General features: G+C 44.4%; 1 protein-coding gene across 1 annotated transcript in view; it reads left to right on the plus strand.

Annotated features, from left to right (window-relative positions):
* Nucleotides 1-20,982, plus strand: part of LOC126470980 (feline leukemia virus subgroup C receptor-related protein 2-like) — a 108,481-nt gene that overhangs the window by 73,219 nt on the left and 14,280 nt on the right. Inside the window, exon 6 of the mRNA XM_050099025.1 lies at nt 104-214. Coding sequence (XP_049954982.1) covers nt 104-214 — 111 coding nt within the window. The remainder of the gene's footprint in view (nt 1-103; nt 215-20,982) is intronic.

Here is a 20,982-nt window from a genome sequence, read left to right on the forward strand (position 1 = left end):
GTAGTTCTGATAACTGGATCATACCTTTCCGCTCACATAGGTAAAAATCCATGTCGTAAATAGTATAAATTAAATTTGAGACGTGAACGTGTTTTGTGTACAGGGAAACGGTTCTGGTGGTATACACTCTGTTCCTGGCATCTCTGGCCGCTTTCGCGGTGGTCGTGCACCTCGGGAACCGCGCCTTGGTCTACGCAGTCATCTCCGTAATGGGGTAAGAACTTAAAAACAATCCGTGTTTTCAATTTTCTCATTGCAAAATCATTAAAAACAGAGCACAACCTCAAGTACTTCTACCATTTCTTACCATTCGGCCCATGCCTTTCTCCATTCTCCCTGCACTCATAACCATTGAAATTTAACTCTAAGAGTTTTTGTTTCAGTGGGGTACTCGCAGAGTTGTCCACGTCTTTTGGCAAATCACTATCATTCTCTCCTCATTTGTTCCACTACAGATGACTTGTGTCAGATCCAACGCAAATTGTCAATTAAAAAATCGTTGTACTAAAACCGAGTGAGGTGACTTCTGGAGGACGACAGTCCATCTGTGCATCTGGCCAAGCAGAATTAGGTTTTCCGCAGTTTTCCTAAGCCGGCCGGAGTGGTCGAGCGGTTCTAGGTGCTTCAGTCTGGAACCGCGCGACCGCTACTGTCGCAGGTTCGAATCCTGCGTCGGGCATGGATGTGTGTGATGTCCTTAGGTTAGTTAGGTTTAAGTAGTTCTAAGTTCTAGGGGACTGATTACCTCAGATGTTAAGTCCCATAGTGCTCAGAGCCATTTGAAGCATTTTTTGGTTTTCCTAAATGGCTCCAGGTAAATTCCGGTAGGGCTGCTTTGAAAGAGCGCAGCTACTGTGTTGCTCTATGCATTTTACTTAATTATATATCGACAATGGCAGTCGAACTGAGGGATATTTGCTATTTTGACCATTTCAGTCATTCCATAGTAAACATTCTGGAAGAGAAGAGTTCATGTTCCAGTGCAGACATCTTGAGCCCAGTTCCAATGGTTTCTTAAAATCACTTCTGGTGAATGCCTCAATGGTATCTACAAGAATTCTCGTCCGTTTTCTCAAAAATCTCGTTGTCAACTGTACGTTAAATTCTATCCGTTGGTGTCATTAAGAAATTAATTCACTCCGTAGACCTACTCCCTCAGTTCAACTAGTTACAAAAATAGCTGCAATATAACAAGTAAAAGTATAAATATAAAGAAAAGGAAGTCGTAATGAATGTAGCTGTATTTTTGTCGAGTATATCAAGCGAATCCCCTCATACGCAAAGACTGAAGAATACGAAGAGTTTAATTTGATTTTCTTCGATCGCGAATCTGTGTGGAAAACAAGATATCGTGAATTTTTTAAAATATCATTTAAAAGGCTTCGTGACACATAGAGGATGATGACCATTTTCGAAATGAATCGATGTGCATATCTGCCGCACACGAACTGGCAATGACTCCTATGGCTTGAACAACGCCAACCATCGTTTCCAGTAATATTTCATCGACCTGTCATTTCATGTTGCCTGACAGTACTGTGAGATGAGGCAGATTGTTGGAGATGTCCACCCGTCCTAGCTACTCATTTCGGGTCCGATATTCTCCACGTGATACTTATGGAAACAAACGGAAATCTTTGGCTGACATTTCCATACGTCTTCTACATATATTTTTTTCACAGAAGCCCGTAATGCTTTACAACATACACTTCGGCGAACTCTGCAGATATATACCTCGAATTGTATCGCAATGGCACTGAATGAGAGAACTGTAGAGCATCTGTCACAGTGCACGTAACTATCAGAATTTCCATCCTATTTTGTCACAACTGAAAATGTTTCGCAAACAGTACTACAAGTACCGTCTTTCACAATGAGAATACATTCTTAGGAATGTAGTCTAGCTTTCGCACTTCTTTTGGGCTCACAATCGCCCATTATGATCCTACGGCAGACAATCGAACCATCGGGTAAGCTGTTCAAGCGACTGCACCGACATCTGCAGCTGCATGACTATTCTGCAACTGACGAAAATGGTTCAAATGGCTCTGAGCACTACTTAACTGCTGTGGTCATCAGTCCCCTAGAACGTAGAACTACTTAAACCTAACTAACCTAAGGACATCACACACATTCATGTCCGAGGCAGGATTCGAACCTGTGACCGTAGCGGTCGCGCGGTTCCAGACAGTAGCGCCTAGAACCGCTCGGCCACTCCGGCCGGTGCAATTCACACTCATGTGCTTTGCAAAGGGTTCATAGAACCACTTTCAGACTATTTCTCTACCGTCTCGCTTTTGAGTAGCATATAGAAAAAATGAACACCTAAACCTTTCGTTGCAAGATCTCACTTCTCGTATTCTAGTACGTTGATTATTCCTCATTACGTAGGTGGAAGTCAACAAAATATTGTCTTGGTCGAAGGAGAAAGTCGGTGATTGAGTTTTCTCGAAAAAATCTTGCCGCAACGGAAAAGGCCTGTATTTAATGATTGCCACTCCAACTCTTGTGTCATACCCGTGACACTCCTCCCCTATTTCGCGATTATACAAAACCAGCTGCCATTCTCTAAAGTTTTTCGATGTCCTTCGTCAATCGTATATAGTAACAATCCCATTCTGCAACAGTCCAGAAGAGGAAGGACAAGTGTAGTGTAGGCAACCGCTTTAGTAAATCTTTTTCATTGTTTAAGTATTATGCCAATAAACGTGGTCTCCCCCACAATATTTTCTATTTGATGGTTCCAACTTAAGTTGTTCGTATTTGCAGCCAAGATCTTTCGGTATTTTTATTTTATTCCACAATGACCTGTTTCGACAGGATCTTGCCGTCATCATCGGATCTTTGGAAAATTCTTATTAACATACATTCATGGCACCAACACAACGAGAACAGTTTCCACTCATTGGAAATAAAATACCAAACGATCTTGGCTGCAGAAGATTTCCCTCTTCATCAATGAAAGATTGCTCCCTAAGATCGAATGCAACATATATTGCTCGTAATTGCAATCGCCATGTGTTTAGTTGAATCGAAAACCTTTAAATTTGAGTGATTTATAGTGTGACTTAATTTAACGATTCTTTTGAGTGCTCATGAAGAGGACTTTACACTTCCGTATTTTTTAGGGTCAACTGCCACTTTCTGCACAATTCAGATATTTTGCATAAATCAATTTGAAATTCGTTTTCGTCATCATATATATTTACTAGACGGTAAATGACAACATCTTCTGCAAACAATCAAACAGCGCTTTTCACGTTTTCTCCAAAATCGCTTGTATAGACTTGGATAGACTGCAAACAGTAGGGGACTCTAAACCCTACCCTCGGAAACCCTCGATTTGACAAAAGTTTCATAAACGACTTTCCATTAATTATTAGGAACTATGAACTTTCTGACAAGAAATCATGAATCTAGTCGCACACTTCAGACGATACTCCATAGGCATGCAGTTTTATTGGAAGCCGATTCTGAGGAGCGGTGTCAAAAGCTTTCGAGAAATTTTGAAATACTGCTACCATATGAATATCTTTCGGATAGGTGCCCTTACTACAAACGTATTGCTTGGAAACAAATAGTTTCTGCTAAGAAACTGTCCTGTAGAATTTACCTCGCTAACCCCCAGCTGCAACTGAACGAATTATAGATTGAAAGTTAGCTGGAAGTTTTCGTTCGTAGGGTCTCCGAATACATAGTTGGCTTTTTAAGCTTCGGCTACGCTAATGTCTGGGAGACTACCAAACGTATTTATCATTTGTCATGAATCGAAGTTCATTCAGCTTAAGTTTTAAATTTAAGTCCATATCACCAAAACAGTCGAAAATCGCACGTTCCGACCACCCGCACATAATCGCAGTAAGTTTTTGAAGTTCAGGCTAGTTCCTGTAACCTGAAATATCCTAAGTTCGCAAATCGAAATATTTCAAAGTATTCGCTACCGACACACGTGAATATCACTAAATCTCCGTTTAAACACTTAGGGAGTTTCGGACACTATCGAGACGCGACCCAAACGTCGCTAATATGTACGTGTTGCTTCCTTTAAATCCCAAGGTCGACTGATCTCAACTGCCCGCAAATAAATTAGCTGCCGAGTATTTAAGCTTTCGATATGTCGTGAGTCAAGATCATATAAGACCATACATGTCCACTTTCAGAGCATTCTTAGAAACTATTAATTTTTACACATTCTGTTATACATGCAAATTTCTCAGCTTCCCACTGCTCTTTTATAGTTTTTTCGTACGTCAAATATTTTGTTCAATAATAGTGATTTTGCTATGGTAGAGGCTACTTTACGCTGTGTTTTTGCTAACAAAAGCAAATAAAACTAAATACATTTATACTTCACAATTCTGCCGCTTTCTTCAATATTTTATTAATAATTGTGATAAAAATCCGTGTTATTACGCACGGTATGCACATTACAGTCTGTAATTTAAAACATGTAATGTTTATAAGAAACCTATTCTGATATTCTGATAGTGTTCGATGAACCCCATACGTAGACAGCTTTTGAAAGTCTCACAAGGCATTGTCAAGATATTAATTTTCAAAGATCATTTCAGTAACAAAAGCTTTGACATTAAATAACTTAAGGATTACTTTTCAGATCGTAGGCGCGTTTTCGCCCACGCACTCGTCTTATTTTTGACTTTATAACTATGTTACTAGCTTCTCAATAACAAATGGGATTCAGTTTTATTGAATTTGGTCTGATTTAATATTTATGCTTGTCACTCAGCTCTGCCATCGCGGTTTCCCCCTCCACGTTTTTCGCCAACGGCTGAAACGCGTGGGCTTTTCCCGATCATGCGCCGAACATGAGTTCACCTGCACGCTGTTCTGAAGACACGATATTTCTCAGACGCACAGTGTCCACCAGTCACTGAAACTCGTAAGTCCCGCCAACCATCGACGACACTGCATTACTAGAGATGGCGGATATGGCTGAAACAACCGGTTTTTGACTACACCGGTACTTTTCGTCTCAAGTCAATTGAAGAGACTTCCTACAATACGCTTGTAGTCCTCTTTTAGAATACCAGATCCTTACCAGATAGGATTGACGGAGCACATCGAAAATGTTCAAAGAAGGGCAGCACATTTTGTATTATCGCAAAACAGGGGAGAGTGTCATTGAAATGATACAGCATTTGGGGTGGACATCAGTAGCAGGATAAGGGCGGCGTCGCCCCACTGAGCAATGCTGCCAAATTTATTCAAGATGGTGGATCCAAGATGGCGACGATAGAAGTGAGAATGTCAAAATAAGGTCATGGTGGGAAGTTCAAATTTTGGCTGGAAAATAAGTGAATTAGGCTATCTCCACTAACGTAACCCTGTCCCCTCCCCCCCTCTCCACCCCTACCCAAGAAAATGGTGGGAAGTTCAAATTTTGGTGGGAGAAAAGGTCAATTGGGCCACCTCCACTAACCTCAGAAAAGGGCGGGAAGAAACGTCACTTGGGCTACCTCCACTATCCTAAGTCATCCAGCCACGACCTCTTCCTTGGAATTGGTGGGGAAACGACTCAGCCTGTGCTGGACAGATGGACGTAAGTCACTATTTTGCATGCAGTGCCTATTTAAACAATTTCAGTTCTCACAGGCTGTAGCTCCATTCCTGTGATGATCATGAGGCCCAGAGTCCAACTGACCTAGTACACAGAACTGCCACCAGAGGGCGCTGTCCTCCCATGGCGGTCTGGCGAAAAGGGCAGGAAAAGGACTCAGTCTGTGTCCAGCTGATGGAGAGAGGAAGGAGTTTACTTTACTTATTTTGGAGCACTTTATTTAGGGATGGATTTTATGTAGTTCATTTATTAGATAGGTACAAAATACGCCCTCTGACGTACCTGGGGTCACACTACATAGCCTACAGACCTGCAAACTACTCGTAAATCACTGAAATAATGCATCACACTGACGTGCAGACACAAAAACAACTCGTAAATTGTCAAAATAATGCATGTAATGCGCTCTGATGACACACTCATTAATTGTAAACTGTCGAAATAATGTAGTACAATGCTGTACAGATACGAAAACAACCCGTAAATTGTCAAAATAATGCTTGTAAAACGCTATCCAAATACGCTCATTAGTTGCAAACTTTCGAAATAAAGCATTTCACAGCCTACAGACCTGCAAACTACTAATAAAATTGTCAAAATACTGCTTCTAAAACGCTATGCAAGCATGGTTACTAATTGTAAACTGTCGAAGTAATGCAGTGCACAAACACTCATTGCGTGCGCGAGGGCTATTCGGAAAGTAGGGAAAGATATGAAGCATTTCACAGCCTACAGACCTGCAAACTACTCATATGTTGTTGTTGTGGTCTTCAGTTCTGAGACTGGTTTATGCAGCTCTCCATGCTAATCTATCCTGTGCAAGCTTCTTCATCTCCCAGTACCGACTGCAGCCTACATCCTTCTGAATCTGCTTAGTGTATTCATTTCTTGGTCTCCCTCTACGATTTTTACCCTCCACGCTGCCCACCAATGCTAAATTTGTGATCCCTTGACGCCTCAGGACATGTCCTACCAACTGATCCCTTCTTCTAGTCAAGTTGTGCCACAAACTTCTATTCTCCCCAATCCTATTCAATACCTCCTCATTAGTTACGTGATCTACCCAACATTCTTCTTCAACATTCTTCTGTAGCACCACATTTCGAAAGTTTCTATTCTCTTCTTGTTCAAAAAAATGGCTCTGAGCTCTATGGGACTTAACATCTATGGTCATCAGTCCCCTAGAACTTAGAACTACTTAAACCTAACTAACCCAAGGACATCACACACATCCATGCCCGAGGCAGGATTCGAACCTGCGACCGTAGCAACCGCGCGGCTCCGGACTGAGCGCCCAGAACCGCTCTCTTCTTGTCCAAACTATTTATTGTCCATGTTTCACTTCCATACATGGCTACACTCCATACGAATACGTTCAGAAACGACTTCCTGACACTTAAATCTATACTCGATGTTAACAAATTTCTCTTCTTCAGAAATGCTTTCCTTGTCATTGCCAGTCTACATTTTACATCCTCTCTTTTTCGACCATCATCAGTTACTTTGCTCCCCAAATAGCAAAACTCCTTTACTACTTTAAGTGTCTCATTTCCTAATCTAATTCCCTCAGCATCACCCGACTTAATTCGACTACATTCCATTATCCTCGTTTTGCTTTTGTTGATATTCATCTTATATCCTCCTTTCAAGACACTGTCCATTCCGTTCAACTGCTCTTCCAAGTCCTTTGCTGTCTCTGACAGAATTACAATGTCATCTACGAACCTCAAAGTTCTTATTTCTTCTCCCTGGATTTTAATACCTACTCCAAATTTTTCATTTGTTTCCTTTACTGCTGGCTCAATATACAGATTGAATAACATCGGGGAGAGGCTACAACCCTGTCTCACTCCCTTCACAACCACTGCTTCCCTTCCATGTCCCTCGACTCTTATAACTGCCATCTGGTTTCTGTACAAATTGTAAATAGCCTTTCGCTCCCTGTATTTTGCCCCTGCCACCTTTAGAATTTGAAAGAGAGTATTCCAGTCAACATTGTCAAAAGCTTTCTCTAAGTCTACAAATGCTAGGAACGTAGGTTTGCCTTTCCTTAATCTTTCTTCTAAGTCTTCTAAGTCGTAAGGTCAGTATTGCCTCACGTGTTCCAACATTTCTACGGAATCCAAAGTGATCTTCACCGAGGTCGGCTCCTACCAGTTTTTCCATTCGTCTGTAAATAATTCGTGTTAGTATTTTGCAGCTGTGACTTATTAAACTGATAGTTCGGTAATTTTCACATCTGTCAACACCTGCTTTCTTTGGGATTGGAATTATTATATTCTTCTTGAAGGCTGAGAGTATTTCGCCTGTCTCGTACATCTTGCTCACCAGATGGTAGAGTTTTGTCAGGACTCTCTCCCAAGGCCGTCAGTAGTTCTAATGGAATGTTGTCTACTGCCGGGACCTTGTTTCGACTCAGGTCCCAGTGCTCTATCAAACTCTTCACGCAGTATCCTATCTCCCATTTAATCTTCATCTACACCCTCTCCCATTTCCATAATATTTTCCTCAAGTACATCGCCCTTGTATAGACCCTCTATATACTCCTTCCACCTTTCTGCTTTCCCTTCTTTGCTAAGAACTGGGTTTCCATCTGAGCTCTTGATATTCATACAAGTGGCTCTCTTTTCTCCAAAGGTCTCTTTAATTTTCGTGTAGGCAGTATCTACCTTGCCCCTAGTGAGATAAGCCTCTACATCCTTACATTTGTCCTCTAGCCATCCCTGCTTAGCCATTTTGCACTTCCAGTCGATCTAATTTTTGAGACGTTTGTATTCCTGTTTCCCTGCTTCATTTACTGCGTTTTTATATTTTCTCCTTTCATGAATTAAATTCAATATTTCTTCTGTTACCCAAGGATTTCTACTAGCCCTCGTCTTTTTACCTACTTGATCCTCTGCTGTCTTCACTACTTCATCCCTCAGAGCTACCCATTCTTCTTCTTCTGTATTTCTTTCCCCCATTCTTGTCAATTGTTCCCTTATGCTGTCCCTGAAACTCTGTACAACCTCTGGTTTAGTCAGTTTATCCAGGTCCCATCTCTTTAAATTCCCACCTTTTTGCCGTTTCTTCAGTTTTAATCTACAGTTCATAACCAATACATTGTGGTCAGAGTCCACATCTGCCCCTGGAAATGTCCTACAATTTAAAACCTGTTCCCTAAATCTCTGTCTTACCATTATATAATCTATCTGATACCTTCTAGTATCTCCAGGATTCTTCCATGTACACAACCTTCTTTTATGATTCTTGAACCAGGTGTTAGCTATGATTATGTTATGCTCAGTGCAAAATTCTAACAGACGGCTTCCTCTTTCATTTCTTAGCCCCAATCCATATTCACCTACTATGTTTCCTTCTCCCCCTTTTCCTACTCTCGAATTCCAGTCACCCATGACTATTAAATTTTCGTCTCCCTTCACTACCTGAACAATTTCTTTTATCTCATCATACATTTCTTCAATTTCTTCGTCATCTGCAGAGCTAGTTGGCATATAAACTTGTACTACTGTAGTAGGCATGGGCTTCGTGTCTATCTTGGCCACTATAATACGTTCACTATGCTGTTTGTAGTAGCTTAGCCGCACTCCTATTTTTTTATTCATTATTAAACCTACTCTTGCATTATCCCTGTTTGATTTTTGTATTTATAACCCTGTATTCACCTGAACAGAAGTCTTGTTCCCCCTGCCACCGAACTTCACTAATTCCCACTATATCTAACTTTAACCTATCCATTTCCCTTTTTAAATTTTCTAACCTACCTGCCCGATTAAGGGATCTGACATTCCACGCTCCGATCCGTAGAACGCCAGTTTTCTTTCTCCTGATAACGACATCCTCTTGAGTAGTCCCCGCCCGGAGATCCGAAAGGGGGACTATTTTACCTCCGGAATATTTTACCCAAGAGGACGCCATCATCATTTAACCATACAGTAAAGCTGCATGCCCTCGGGAAAAATTACGGCTGTAGTTTCCCCTTGCTTTCAGCCGTACCGTAGGTGCAACCACAACGGAGGGGTATCTGTTGAGAGGCCAGACAAACGTGTGGTTCCTGCAGAGGGGCAGCAGCCTTTTCAGTAGTTGCAGGGGCAACAGTCTGGATGATTGACTGATCTGGCCTTGTAACATTAACCAAAACGGCCTTGCTGTTGTGGTACTGCGAACTACTCATAAAATTGTCAAAATACTGCTTCTAAAACGCTATGCAAGCACGGTTACTAATTGTAAACTGTCGAAGTAGTGCAGTGCACAAACACTCATTGCGTGCGCGAGGGCTATTCGGAAAGTAAGGAAAGATAGCTCACGAAATGGAAACCACAGTGAAAATCAAAACTGTTTTATTTGCAATGGTTAGCTGCAAGTTCCAGGTCCTTCTCTACGCAGTCGCCGCTCAGACTTAGACATTTATCGTAGCGTTGTACCAACTTTTCATTTCCGTCTTTATAGAGGAAAGCCGCCAGTGCTTTTCGATCATTTTCTACTCTGGACTGCAGCTCGTTGTCTGTGAAAAAATATTGTCATCATAGCCAGAGGTTCCTCAGAGATACCAATTATTGGCTGTATTGTGGGTGATCAAACACTGCCAATCGAAAACGCTGCAGGAGCATTTTCATTGCCCATGCAGAGTGCGGCTGACAATTGTCGTGTAGAACGAACCACATGACAGTTACGTTATGTGGATTGCATAGCTTCAGGCGAAATCTTTCGTCATGCCCTCATTCTTAGCGGGAGATGCTGATTTCTAGCCATCTTTACGTTCTCACTGTGAGCTCATAACTGAAAAGAACGACATGATGCGATCGACAGGGTTACTAGCCACGGTGCCCAACGCATCTGTGCAAAGCTTCATCAGATTTTCACTGTATTTTCCATTTCGCGAATGACCGTTCCTTACTTTCCGAGTCGGCCGGGGTGGCCGAGCGGTTCTAGGTGCTACAAAAAAAATGGTTGAAATGGCTCTGAGCACTATGGGACTTAACATCTGAGGTCATCAGTCCCCTAGAACTTAGAACTACTTAAACCTAACTAACCTAAGGACATCACACACATCCATGCCCGAGGCAGAATTCGAACCTACGACCGCAGCGGTCACACAGTTCCGGACTGTAGCGCCTAGAACCGCACGGCCACCCCAGCCGGCCTTGGGAAGCATGCTGTTACATTATTGGTCACTGTTGAAATTACTTTCAAATTTCTAAAATTGTTTGCACTATCAACTGTGATGCTTACTGTTACAATATATCGATGGTGTCTTGTCCATCTGTTCCATCCACTGGTACACTGTTGATTGCCACATAATGATTGACTGACATCGATTGTTTGAGATGGAGAAAGAATCCTGGTGGAGGGGTGACACTTTCTGGAGGCGGCTAGCACTGAAACAGTGAACACATACGTGATTTCAGTATGAGGAATCAATCGAAACGGAACACAGACTCATCAGCTGTCCTGTCACTGTGACAGATGAGTTTAAATGTAGAGGCCTTAATCACCTTTGGACAGCAGTTTGGGAACGCTCCTCAACACCACAAAACTATTCCAATTTCCTTATGTTGTAACTGTCTTTTATTTAAAATCATCCAGTGTGTGTGTGTGTATTATGGTAGTAGCAGCAGCAACATTATTTACACTGTGCGACGTCTAATTTTCTGTGGGACTTAACATCTGTGGTCATCAGTCCCCTAGAACTTAGAACTACTAAAGCCTAACTAACCTAAAGACACCATACACATCCATCGCCGAGGCAGGATTCGAACCTGCGACCGTAGCGGTCACGCGGTTCCAGATTGAAGCGCCTACAACCGCACGGCCACGCCGGCCGGCTGATGGGACGGTATAACAATGATAGACTGTTGGGATGATAGACATGAATGGACCCTGAGGCACACAGATCTGCTTCGGACTGCAGTACCTGTATGATGTTGAGTCTTCCTAATTTTTCCGATAAGAAACACCACTGCAACTGTTCATACTGTCTTTATACTACCCCGTGTTGGAGGAGCGGGTTTCCTTTGGCGCTGACCTTACACATCATACAATGTTGGTGGAGCTACGACATTTTCCCATTTCCATCGAATGGTCAAAACACGGTCCTATCGAACTAACTCAGCGTAGCCTGTTTCTACATGGGTTGGAGAAGGTGGTAGATATAGCTCTCTCTGACTTCTGCTCACTTCCGACTTAAATTGGAATGATCACATGTGCAAATCTGCAGGTATGGCAGCAGTTGCAAGAGGCATAGTGACTGCCTATAAAGCCACGTTGGAATTTTACTGTAACTGACAGGTTTGAAAAAGGTGACTCGTTTCGAGATATGAGAGTACAGCGAATATGATTCACTAGTGCTTGTGATCATTAAAGGACTTCTTCATAGGATCCAACGCAGGTATGTGCTTGAATGGAAAGACTTGTGTTCCAAATTACAGACATCATTTCTACTGGAAAGCGTAGCACTAGGGATCTGAAAAGCTACTGTACATTTCTTATGACCTCAATCAGCATACCATCTACTGTTTGTGATCCTTCTTAATCAACCATCGCCTATAACCCAGTGGAAATATCACAGAACCTCAGACGTGGTACCGAAACAGAATGCGTTAAAAATATTGGAGAAATATCTAGTGGCGGTTTGAGGGAGTTGCAAATGACAGCTTCATACCACGTGCCTTAGACGAATCACTTTCTAAATTCGGTGATTTTATTTCGTGCTTAAACCTATTGGCGATATGTAACCGAACTGTTGATATGATAATATAAACGCAGGCAGTTACCGTCTGTATTAAGTGCCGCGGTATTTCTCTGTAAAAACTTCATTCAGAGGCAATGCCATTCCTCGATTTATAAGGCTTGTATAGAGTTTAACACGGATATCGTTAGCGATACTTGTAAGCACCTATAAAACCAAGATCGCATGTGACAGTAAAATAGTTGTCGCAATCTTGTTATTAACACCTGACACCCTGTAAGACTGTTATGTCTCTCTTTCCAAGACACTGTGGTACCACTCGAAAGAAAAAATAATGAAACATGTCCACTAATCGCTGATTTTCGCCGGCCACGGTGGCCGAGCGGTTCTACGCGCTTAAGTCCGGAACCGCGCGACTGCTACGGTTCGAATCCTGCCGTGGGCATCGCTGTGTGTTATGTCCATAGGTTAGTTAGGTTTAAGTAGTTCTAAGTTCTAGGGGACTGATGACCTCAGATGTTAAGTCCCATAGTGCTCAGAGCCATTTGAACCGTTTGAACCGCTGATTTTCGCTCAGTATTGTTTCGTATCGCCAGCAATGAGTTATTGGCGAAGTATTATACTTAGTAGTGTGGAATGCGTAGTAGGTTCACCTTGAGCATCAGGCTTATAATAAATATATATATATATATATATATATATATATATATATATATATGTGTGTGTGTGTGTGTGTGTGTGTGTGTGTGTGTGTGTGTGTTCTGACACATGCAAAGAAAACGACTGTGCGCAATCGTAAGGAAGGCATGGATTTGACGTTCAATACTGTGGTAGCAAAGGCAAAAGCATGTCAAGTCATAAGAATGGTACAGATATCTCTATTTCCAGAGCCGCTGCTCTCAGCAGGGCATTTTTCGAGTATTTCGCTCATCATCGAATGTCTTCCAATTGAGACTGCAATGGTAATATTTCATTGTAAATACAGTTATCGAATACATATGTAGCCGGTTTCCTAGGACGATCCTGTCTATGGGTGCATGGCGCGCGACGTCGGTGGCCTGTGGTGGGAATGACTCATGTTTCCCGCTAATGGCATTAGTCGTCCAAATGGAAGGCTCAGTTGGAGTACAGGAATGTAGCTCACCTAACTCTGTCGCCCTCTACACGGTTGAATAGCGAACTAATACTCAGTATGTGTTGGACAGCTTTCGTGATCATGTCCGTGGAAATCTGAGAAGATTCAATATGGACATGTGTTTGCGCTGGACCATTATTCCCTCCCATGTAAATTGTCCGATCGGCTGCGTCTGCACATTTATCACCTCCATTTGGTTGAGAGAACATCGATTGTGGTGTGCACATCTAGCAGGTGAAAGACAGGTGGAGGACACGTTTTCTAGTTCTCTAGATGTAACAAACAACTAAGTTGACTTTGCAAATTATAAGGATGATTTGGAATCTGTTATATTACCGACATCAGTATCCACAAGCGGAAATATCTGATTCCTCTAGTTTTTCGAGTTTTCACGTAAAGATCTTTGCAGACGGCATACGTTTCTAGTTAGTTAGCAGTTTACAGTACGCCGCACATCGCTAAAGGTTTGGGTTTCTAGAGAAGTAATTTCCAGTCTATATCTTCGGAATTATGTTGTGTAAGCAATACTGATATGCAAGCGATATTACTATGAGCTTGATATCGGGAAGTATCGCGAAAATGGTATGATATTGTGGTAATCCATGTGAAAATAAATTTGTTCTTGTAATCCCAGAGTCTGGGGATTTGTGTAGAAACCAAGCAAGTCGGGGCCAGAAACAGTGACGCCTTTGTGCCGAGGGGTACTGACTCAGCCTTTTTTTTTTTTTTTTTTTTTTTTTTTTAAATCTTTATTTCCTTTCATAATAGTTATACAATAATGACCCACCACCTTAATGATTAGTGGGTCCTACATTCCTAAATTTACAATAGCAGCTATACATTTTCCTTGACTTAACTACAGACAGTTCAACAATTTCAACTAGGCAGACTACTTCTTAGTTTACTATCTAGCATAATTCTAATTACTACTACTAGTTAATACTAACTGCCTGCAGCGTTACATTGTGCCAGTTAATGATATAAACCTACTTGATGCCCTGCTCATAGAGCTAATCCCTATGAGCGAGCCCCTGGCACAGGGCAGGCAAGGGTTAAATTATCGCTGCAGGTTCCTATCTTACTATCCTATTCTAATTAACTACGTCTATTTTCTAATCTATGTCAAAATCGGTGCGTGTCTTGATCAGGATTTGCCCCAGTCCCCCTGGTCCTGGTCGTGGCGGATTCCAACTATAAAGTCGACCTGTCCACGAACCGGCGGTATGGGATTGGGGCGGTGGTCGCATTCAGTGTTGTCTATTTACTTAATGAAGTTCTCTCAAGAAAGTTGTCAGAACTTTGTGTGATACCTCGTTTACCAATGTATTTAGTCTGTGAAATGTTTCCTCCTGTCTTAAAAGGTCATAGGTGTTTGTGCTAGGTAATTGTTGTCTCAATGTCCCGGCTACATCATCGAAAAGGGGGCACTCATAAACCACATGGTCAGGAGTACCCTCCAGTGCGCCACAGTCACACGCAGGCGTAGCCTTTCTCCCAAACCGACAAAGATATGTCGGATAGGGGCCATGACCGGTGAGAAAGTGGAACAATCCCCGAGTTGGCTTGAAGTACTTCATTTTCAATCTTTCCCTTACATCTGGTAGGAACTGAAAGGTTCTTCTACCAGTTTCATCCAATTCCCATATTTCCTGCCACAGGTTTACCCCCCTTTCCCTAATCTCACCTTTGTCCCTGACTGGTGCTCCTATAATTTCTTCTACCTTGGTAATAACCCCCTTTTTTACCCAGTACCAAGCTGCCTGTTCCCTAATCTTTATATCTAGGGGACAGAGTCCCATTATGATTAACAGGGCTCCTCCTGGGGATGTTCTGTAAGCTCCCACAGACCTTAATATCATATTTCTTTGTACCCTCCTCACCGTCATAGCAGGCACCACCCTCGTGAGCCTGTGAGCCCAAACTCCTGAACCGTAACCCATTATTGACGTCAGTATTCTGTTGTGATAGAGTTTAATTAATTGAGGCGGAAGGTGAAATCTCTTGTGTCCTATGGTGATCAGATTATTTAGTGATTGTAGTGCTTTCTGGGTCACGGTTTCTATGTGCTTTGCGAAATTCCACCTTTCATCGATGATGATTCCTAAGTATCGTGTCTCTCGTCTCCTAAGAACAGGTATGCCGTCAATTCTCACGGTCGGGTTCCTTATCAATTGTCCTTTGAGTAGCAAGTAAGTCGACTTGGTTGGTGAAATAGTCATTTTGGTCCTGTGGCACCATAGTTGCAGTATGTCTATTGCTCTCTGTATTTTTGGTTCTATGTCCTCGCGACTTCAGCCGCCAACCAGCAGGAGGAGGTCGTCGGCGTAAGCTATCACCTCTAGCACATCATCACTCTGTTGTAAACTTTCCAGAAGAGGCTCCATGTGGATGTCCCAAAAAAGGGGACCCAGCACAGAGCCCTGAGGGCATCCTTTAGTGATAGTTTTCCGGACTTTCCCGCTAGGGGATGATAGCCATACCTCCCGGTCTTCACAATAGCTCCTCAGACACCCATATAGCAGCCCTGGACACTCCTTCTCCCGTAAGCAGGAGAAGAGCGAAGGCCACCACAGGTTGTCAAAGGCGCCACTGATATCCACCATGATGCCAACTACATACTTACACGGGGCTGAGCCACAGACCTCGGCCGCTAGGGCGATTGCATCAGATGCCGATCGGCCCGGCCTGAAACCGAATTGCCTGTCGCTCACCCCGTGCAGCATGCGGTGAGCAGTCAGTCTGTCTGCTAGTAGCTTTTCAAGTAGTTTGCCGAAGCCGTCCAGCAGGCAAATGGGCCTGTAGGATTTGGCCTCTGCAGGGTCCTTCTCGGGGCCCTTTTTAATGATCACCACGTTCGCAGTTTTCCATATTTTAGGGAATTTGCCTTGCCTAAGGCATGCATTGAAAGTGTGTGTGAGTGGCGCAACTAACTGTGGGGCTAAAAACTGCACTACCTCCGCCACAATGCCGTCCGGCCCGGGGGCTTTCCCCTTTTTTAGGGACTTAATAAGGGCAGCAACTTCCTCTTCTGAGAAAGGGAGGACCGCCACGTCGTTTTCATACCTATGAAGGTCTTCTTCACGTAATTGACGTTGCTCTTCAGTGTCCTCATTTCTATCATCGTCAGGCAACAGCGACTGGAGGAGGACCTCGGCAGTTTCCTGCCAAGATTCCGTCATCCCGTCCCCGCGCCTGAGCGTAGAAATCATTGTTGGGGAACGAATCTTTTCCCTTACCAGTCTATATGGCACGCCCCAAGGATCGAGGGCCAGTTGACTGGTTACGAAATTTTCCCAGCTAGTTGTTCTTGTCTTTTGTAGTTCCTTTTGAAAGTTCTCTTTTGCCTCCCGGTATAATTGCAACCATCTTTGCTTCTCCCACCAGACGACACTGCGCTGGTAGTGCTTCCTCAGTCTCCTGACTGACTGACGTAGCTCCTGCAGCTCGGTTGACCATGGTGCCGGTGTGGCCGCTACGGCCCTTCTCCTGGTTGGTACGGCTACCTCAATCGCTCTTGATACTGCGCGCACCAGTCCTTCTGCTCTGTCGTCCACGTTCATGTCTTGTCCTTCGTCTCCTTCCGGTAATGGAGGGATGTCGCACTCTCTGGCTAGACGTTCCCAATCTGCTTTCCTAAAGTTCCTTTGCACCTCCCACCCCATGGCCCAGCGGCACTCTCTGTCACCAATCATGAAGGTAATCAGATTATGATCACTAGTGGTGGCATTGTCTTCCACTTTCCACTCCCGGAGAATACTCACTGTGTTTGGCGTGACCAACGTCACGTCAATGTTGGTACCCTGTCCTCCTCCAGCCACGTAGGTGGGGGGATTTCCTGGTCTGTTTGCCACCACTAGTTGGAGAGCCATTATCATTTCTTCAGCTTTGGCTCTATTTTCGTCCCTAGTGCCACTGTACCACAGGGGGGATTTAGCATTTATGTCAGCAGTTATAATGATTTTGCGTCCCCGCAACGCCGTGGCTACACTCACTAGATGGTCTATATATTGTTCAATTCTCTCCCCGTACTGGAAGTACATATTAATGATGATAACGATTCCGGCAGGAGATTGTATCTCCACGACGTTGCAGTGACTATTGGAGAACTGTGTCAAGGGGGTTGCACGCAGTGCCGTGTTTGTTATTAGAATAGCCGCTCTGGGGATATCCCCACTGCTGATAGTTTGCCATGTTGCGGCAGTGAACGCAATTTTTCCAGCCAGAGAGTACGGCTCCTGTAGACAGAGTACATCCAGTCTCTTTTCCACCACTTCCTTTCGGAGCTCCTGCATTACGAGTCGACTGTTATGAGTGTTGAGTTGTCCGATTTTTATTCTAGTCGTCATGGAAAATAAGTATGTATATGGTCATGCGGCCAGGTTTTGTTCCAGTCATAAGCCAGTCGGCCGTTTGCTATTACTGATTGATTGTAAATGTCGTCCAGGTCGAATTTCTCACCTCGTCTTTCAAAGACTTTTTTTTAGTAAGTCCCGCAGTGCTCTGAAGTCAGTGGGGAGATTCACCGACTTTAATTGTATCCTATCCACAGCCTCCATCACCGAGAAGGTTACCCTTCGTCCGTACTCATGTCCCACCCGGACCACATGACGTAAGGCAGTGGTCAGGGTAGCCGGCTGCTCCAGTCTTGCTAATTGCATGGTGTACTCTAGATTTGGGTACACCCTCACCGGGTCTACGGGTGGCAACCTGACCACCGGACTATCTTTGGCGTCAGAGTTGGCGGTGGAGCTTGTTATTATGTTATCTTGTATAGGTTTTGTGATTTTATCCGCCACTACCACAGGATGCTCTTGCCGTTGTAGATTTTTAATCGGCAGCGTCCCCCGGCATTGGGAGGAGGGTGCTCTGATCTCTGAGGGGAGCTCAGTTTGAATACCAATGTCCCTGGTGGGGGACTCTGTCTGTATAGATTTGTCAACTACTTGAATGTCTGGGTTGATGAGCGACTTCAGGAAGCTCCTGAACCTACTTGCTCTCATTGCATCCCTCCTCCTTTTGCTCGGGGATTTATGCTTTGGCATCCTGCATGGTATGCCGTTTTCAGCCATAATCTATTCGTGAGATCAATCTTTGTTCAAGCATCCTGTAGGTAGGGCAGTTCCGTCCTGTGGCTCCACAAGACTTCTTGCCACGATTCTTACAGGGGATGCAGACACCTGTGGCCTTACAATCTATTCTGGTATGTCCATTGTCACCGCATTTGGAGCAGGCCGACCCCCTGGTGCAGTGCCTCAGTATGTGGTCCAAGTCGCCACAGTTATGGCAACGAGGTACCACTATGTAGTCTCTAGTATTAATTGCGTGGAAACCCATGTATAGTCTGCCCAGTGATGTTATTTTCCTCCACATTGTTGCAGAGACCTCGGCAACGTGATGCACGACATCCCGGTCCCGAGGTCCCGTTTTAAATCTTAGTTTGAAATTGCTTTTGAATTCATTTTCATCAATATTCTCAAAATTTTGCTTCCTTATTGCTTCAGACAGTTCCTCGTTTGTCATTATGGTAGGGACATCATATAATATGATCAAGGGGTTCCTTTTCTTGGGGGGTTCACATTTAACAACTGCGTTTAATTTTGGATTTTCAAGCAATTTAGTTTTGTCTTCTTCAGACGCAACTTCTACTATCACTGAGTTGCGGCTGGGTTTGACACATTTTATCTTAATCTTATCTTTGACAGGGTCAATTGTGGTAGTCAGGAGTTCCTGAATCCTTTTGACACTCGTGTCTTTCCCAGGCAAGGTCCTAAGGAAGACCGCTGTCTCCTGTTTCTTAGTTGCCCTGTCAATTGCTTCTTTTGTGTTATTTTGTCTGGTGGGGGGTTGTGCAGCCACCGTCGCCCAGGTTTTGCTTGGTTGTTGTTGCTGTTGTCTTAGCCTGGTGTTTTCTTTCTCCAATTCTTCCACTCTTCCTTCCAATTTGGCATGAGCAATTGCCCATGCAGCCAGTTCGTTCTTTATTTGCAATATTGCGGCCTGGCTTATCTTTCCATTTTTGATACTTTGCTCCAGGAGCAACGTAATTTTGGAATGTCTCCTCATTACTGTATAATCCTCCTCAGTCTGTCCCAGCTCGTCCTGTTGAGAGGGATCAGACACAACAGAAACTCTCGAAGGCGCACTAATATCACTCGTTTCTGGTGTGGCCATTGTATACGAGTGATAACAAAAGAAGTGGGAGCCCGTCTCTTGCCCCGGACCGGCTCCTCTGGCATGGGGGGGGACTCTTGCAGCTCGCCCACCGACCTCGCCCCTAGGTCAAGGGCACTCCAGAGCTGCAGGGTTCAGCGCGCCGTTGCCAGCGCACTGGTCCCCGTCGAAGGCCTCGTCGTCGACGATTTCACTCGACGCTCCTCGGCAAGTGCACCCCGCACTCCGGAGAGGCGGATGCACCCCTCGCCCTTCGCCGCCTACTAGCCCGAGTTTCCACCGGAAGGCCAAGGACCCACTCCTACTCAGGTGGTGGGTCGGTCCCCCAGTCGTTCGGCGGTCTGGGCCCATCTAACCTAGCCCAGGCGATGTCACCACCTCCTGGGTTTGGCAGAACACGCCCCGGTTACCCAGGGGCGCGGCGAAGCACCCTTGCCGACTCGCGCCGCGATCCCACGCCGACAAACGAGGTCGCCGGCATGCAGAGCACCTGCTGGTCTGTGCCCTGCGAACAGAAAGGGACTGGTGTTCGGTCCCTTGACACAGCTCCCCCTGTGCCACGCACCCTTCGCTTTCGCATCGGGTTGGGTCGCAGCTCTCCCTTTTGTCGCAAGGCAGAACGCCAAGCTTAACATCTGGCACCACGGGAAGGCGGAAAGAGCCACTTGGGAAGGAGAGGCTATGAGAGACGCTTCACTTCCCCTGTGAGGACGGCCGCGGCACACCCGACTGGAAAGCGATACGCCCCAGTGCGAGCTTCCGTGCCCTACGGCGCGCCGGCAGCGGGCGGGCCCGCCCCGAAACGCGCCGTCAAACGACTGACCTCACGCCAGACTCAGCCTTTGTACAACAGTCTTTGTGGTATATGTACTAGTGGTCTGGTGGTAGATAGCTATATGCAGGATGCAGGTGTGGTGATTTTGTATGGCGCAGGATACGAATTGTGTATTAATTACATCGATATGGTACATGGATATCGGTTTCACGCTGAAATATTCAAGCTTCTGTCCTCAGTGGCAAATCAGTGTAATTGTCGAAGTGTTTTCCCGTATTTGACGATGTGTAGACCACTTTTGCAAGGTTTAACTGTCAGTTCAATATGGCGATATGTAAAAAATATTTTTGCTGCTGAAAGTCTCGTCTGCAGAAAAAAATGGGAGACAGTGCTCCCATACTGGCAGTAGCAGTAATTTGTCGTGGTAAATTCAGCAAGAGCCAATCAGAATGCTCGATTCATTCACAAGACATTCTTTGTGCTGGCACATAGGAGCCTCTACATAGCGGTGAGAACGTTTACCATTTCAGATGCGTTTGTTGAAAGCAGGACATCACGATTTCCAGGAAGGTTAGCACGGGATGTCTCGTTAGCACCATCAGAAAGAATGCATTCGGTGTTATTCTGAGCTACTT

This window comes from Schistocerca serialis, chromosome 3 (genome assembly GCF_023864345.2).
Source record: "Schistocerca serialis cubense isolate TAMUIC-IGC-003099 chromosome 3, iqSchSeri2.2, whole genome shotgun sequence".
In the NCBI taxonomy this organism is placed as follows: Eukaryota; Metazoa; Arthropoda; class Insecta; order Orthoptera; family Acrididae; genus Schistocerca; species Schistocerca serialis.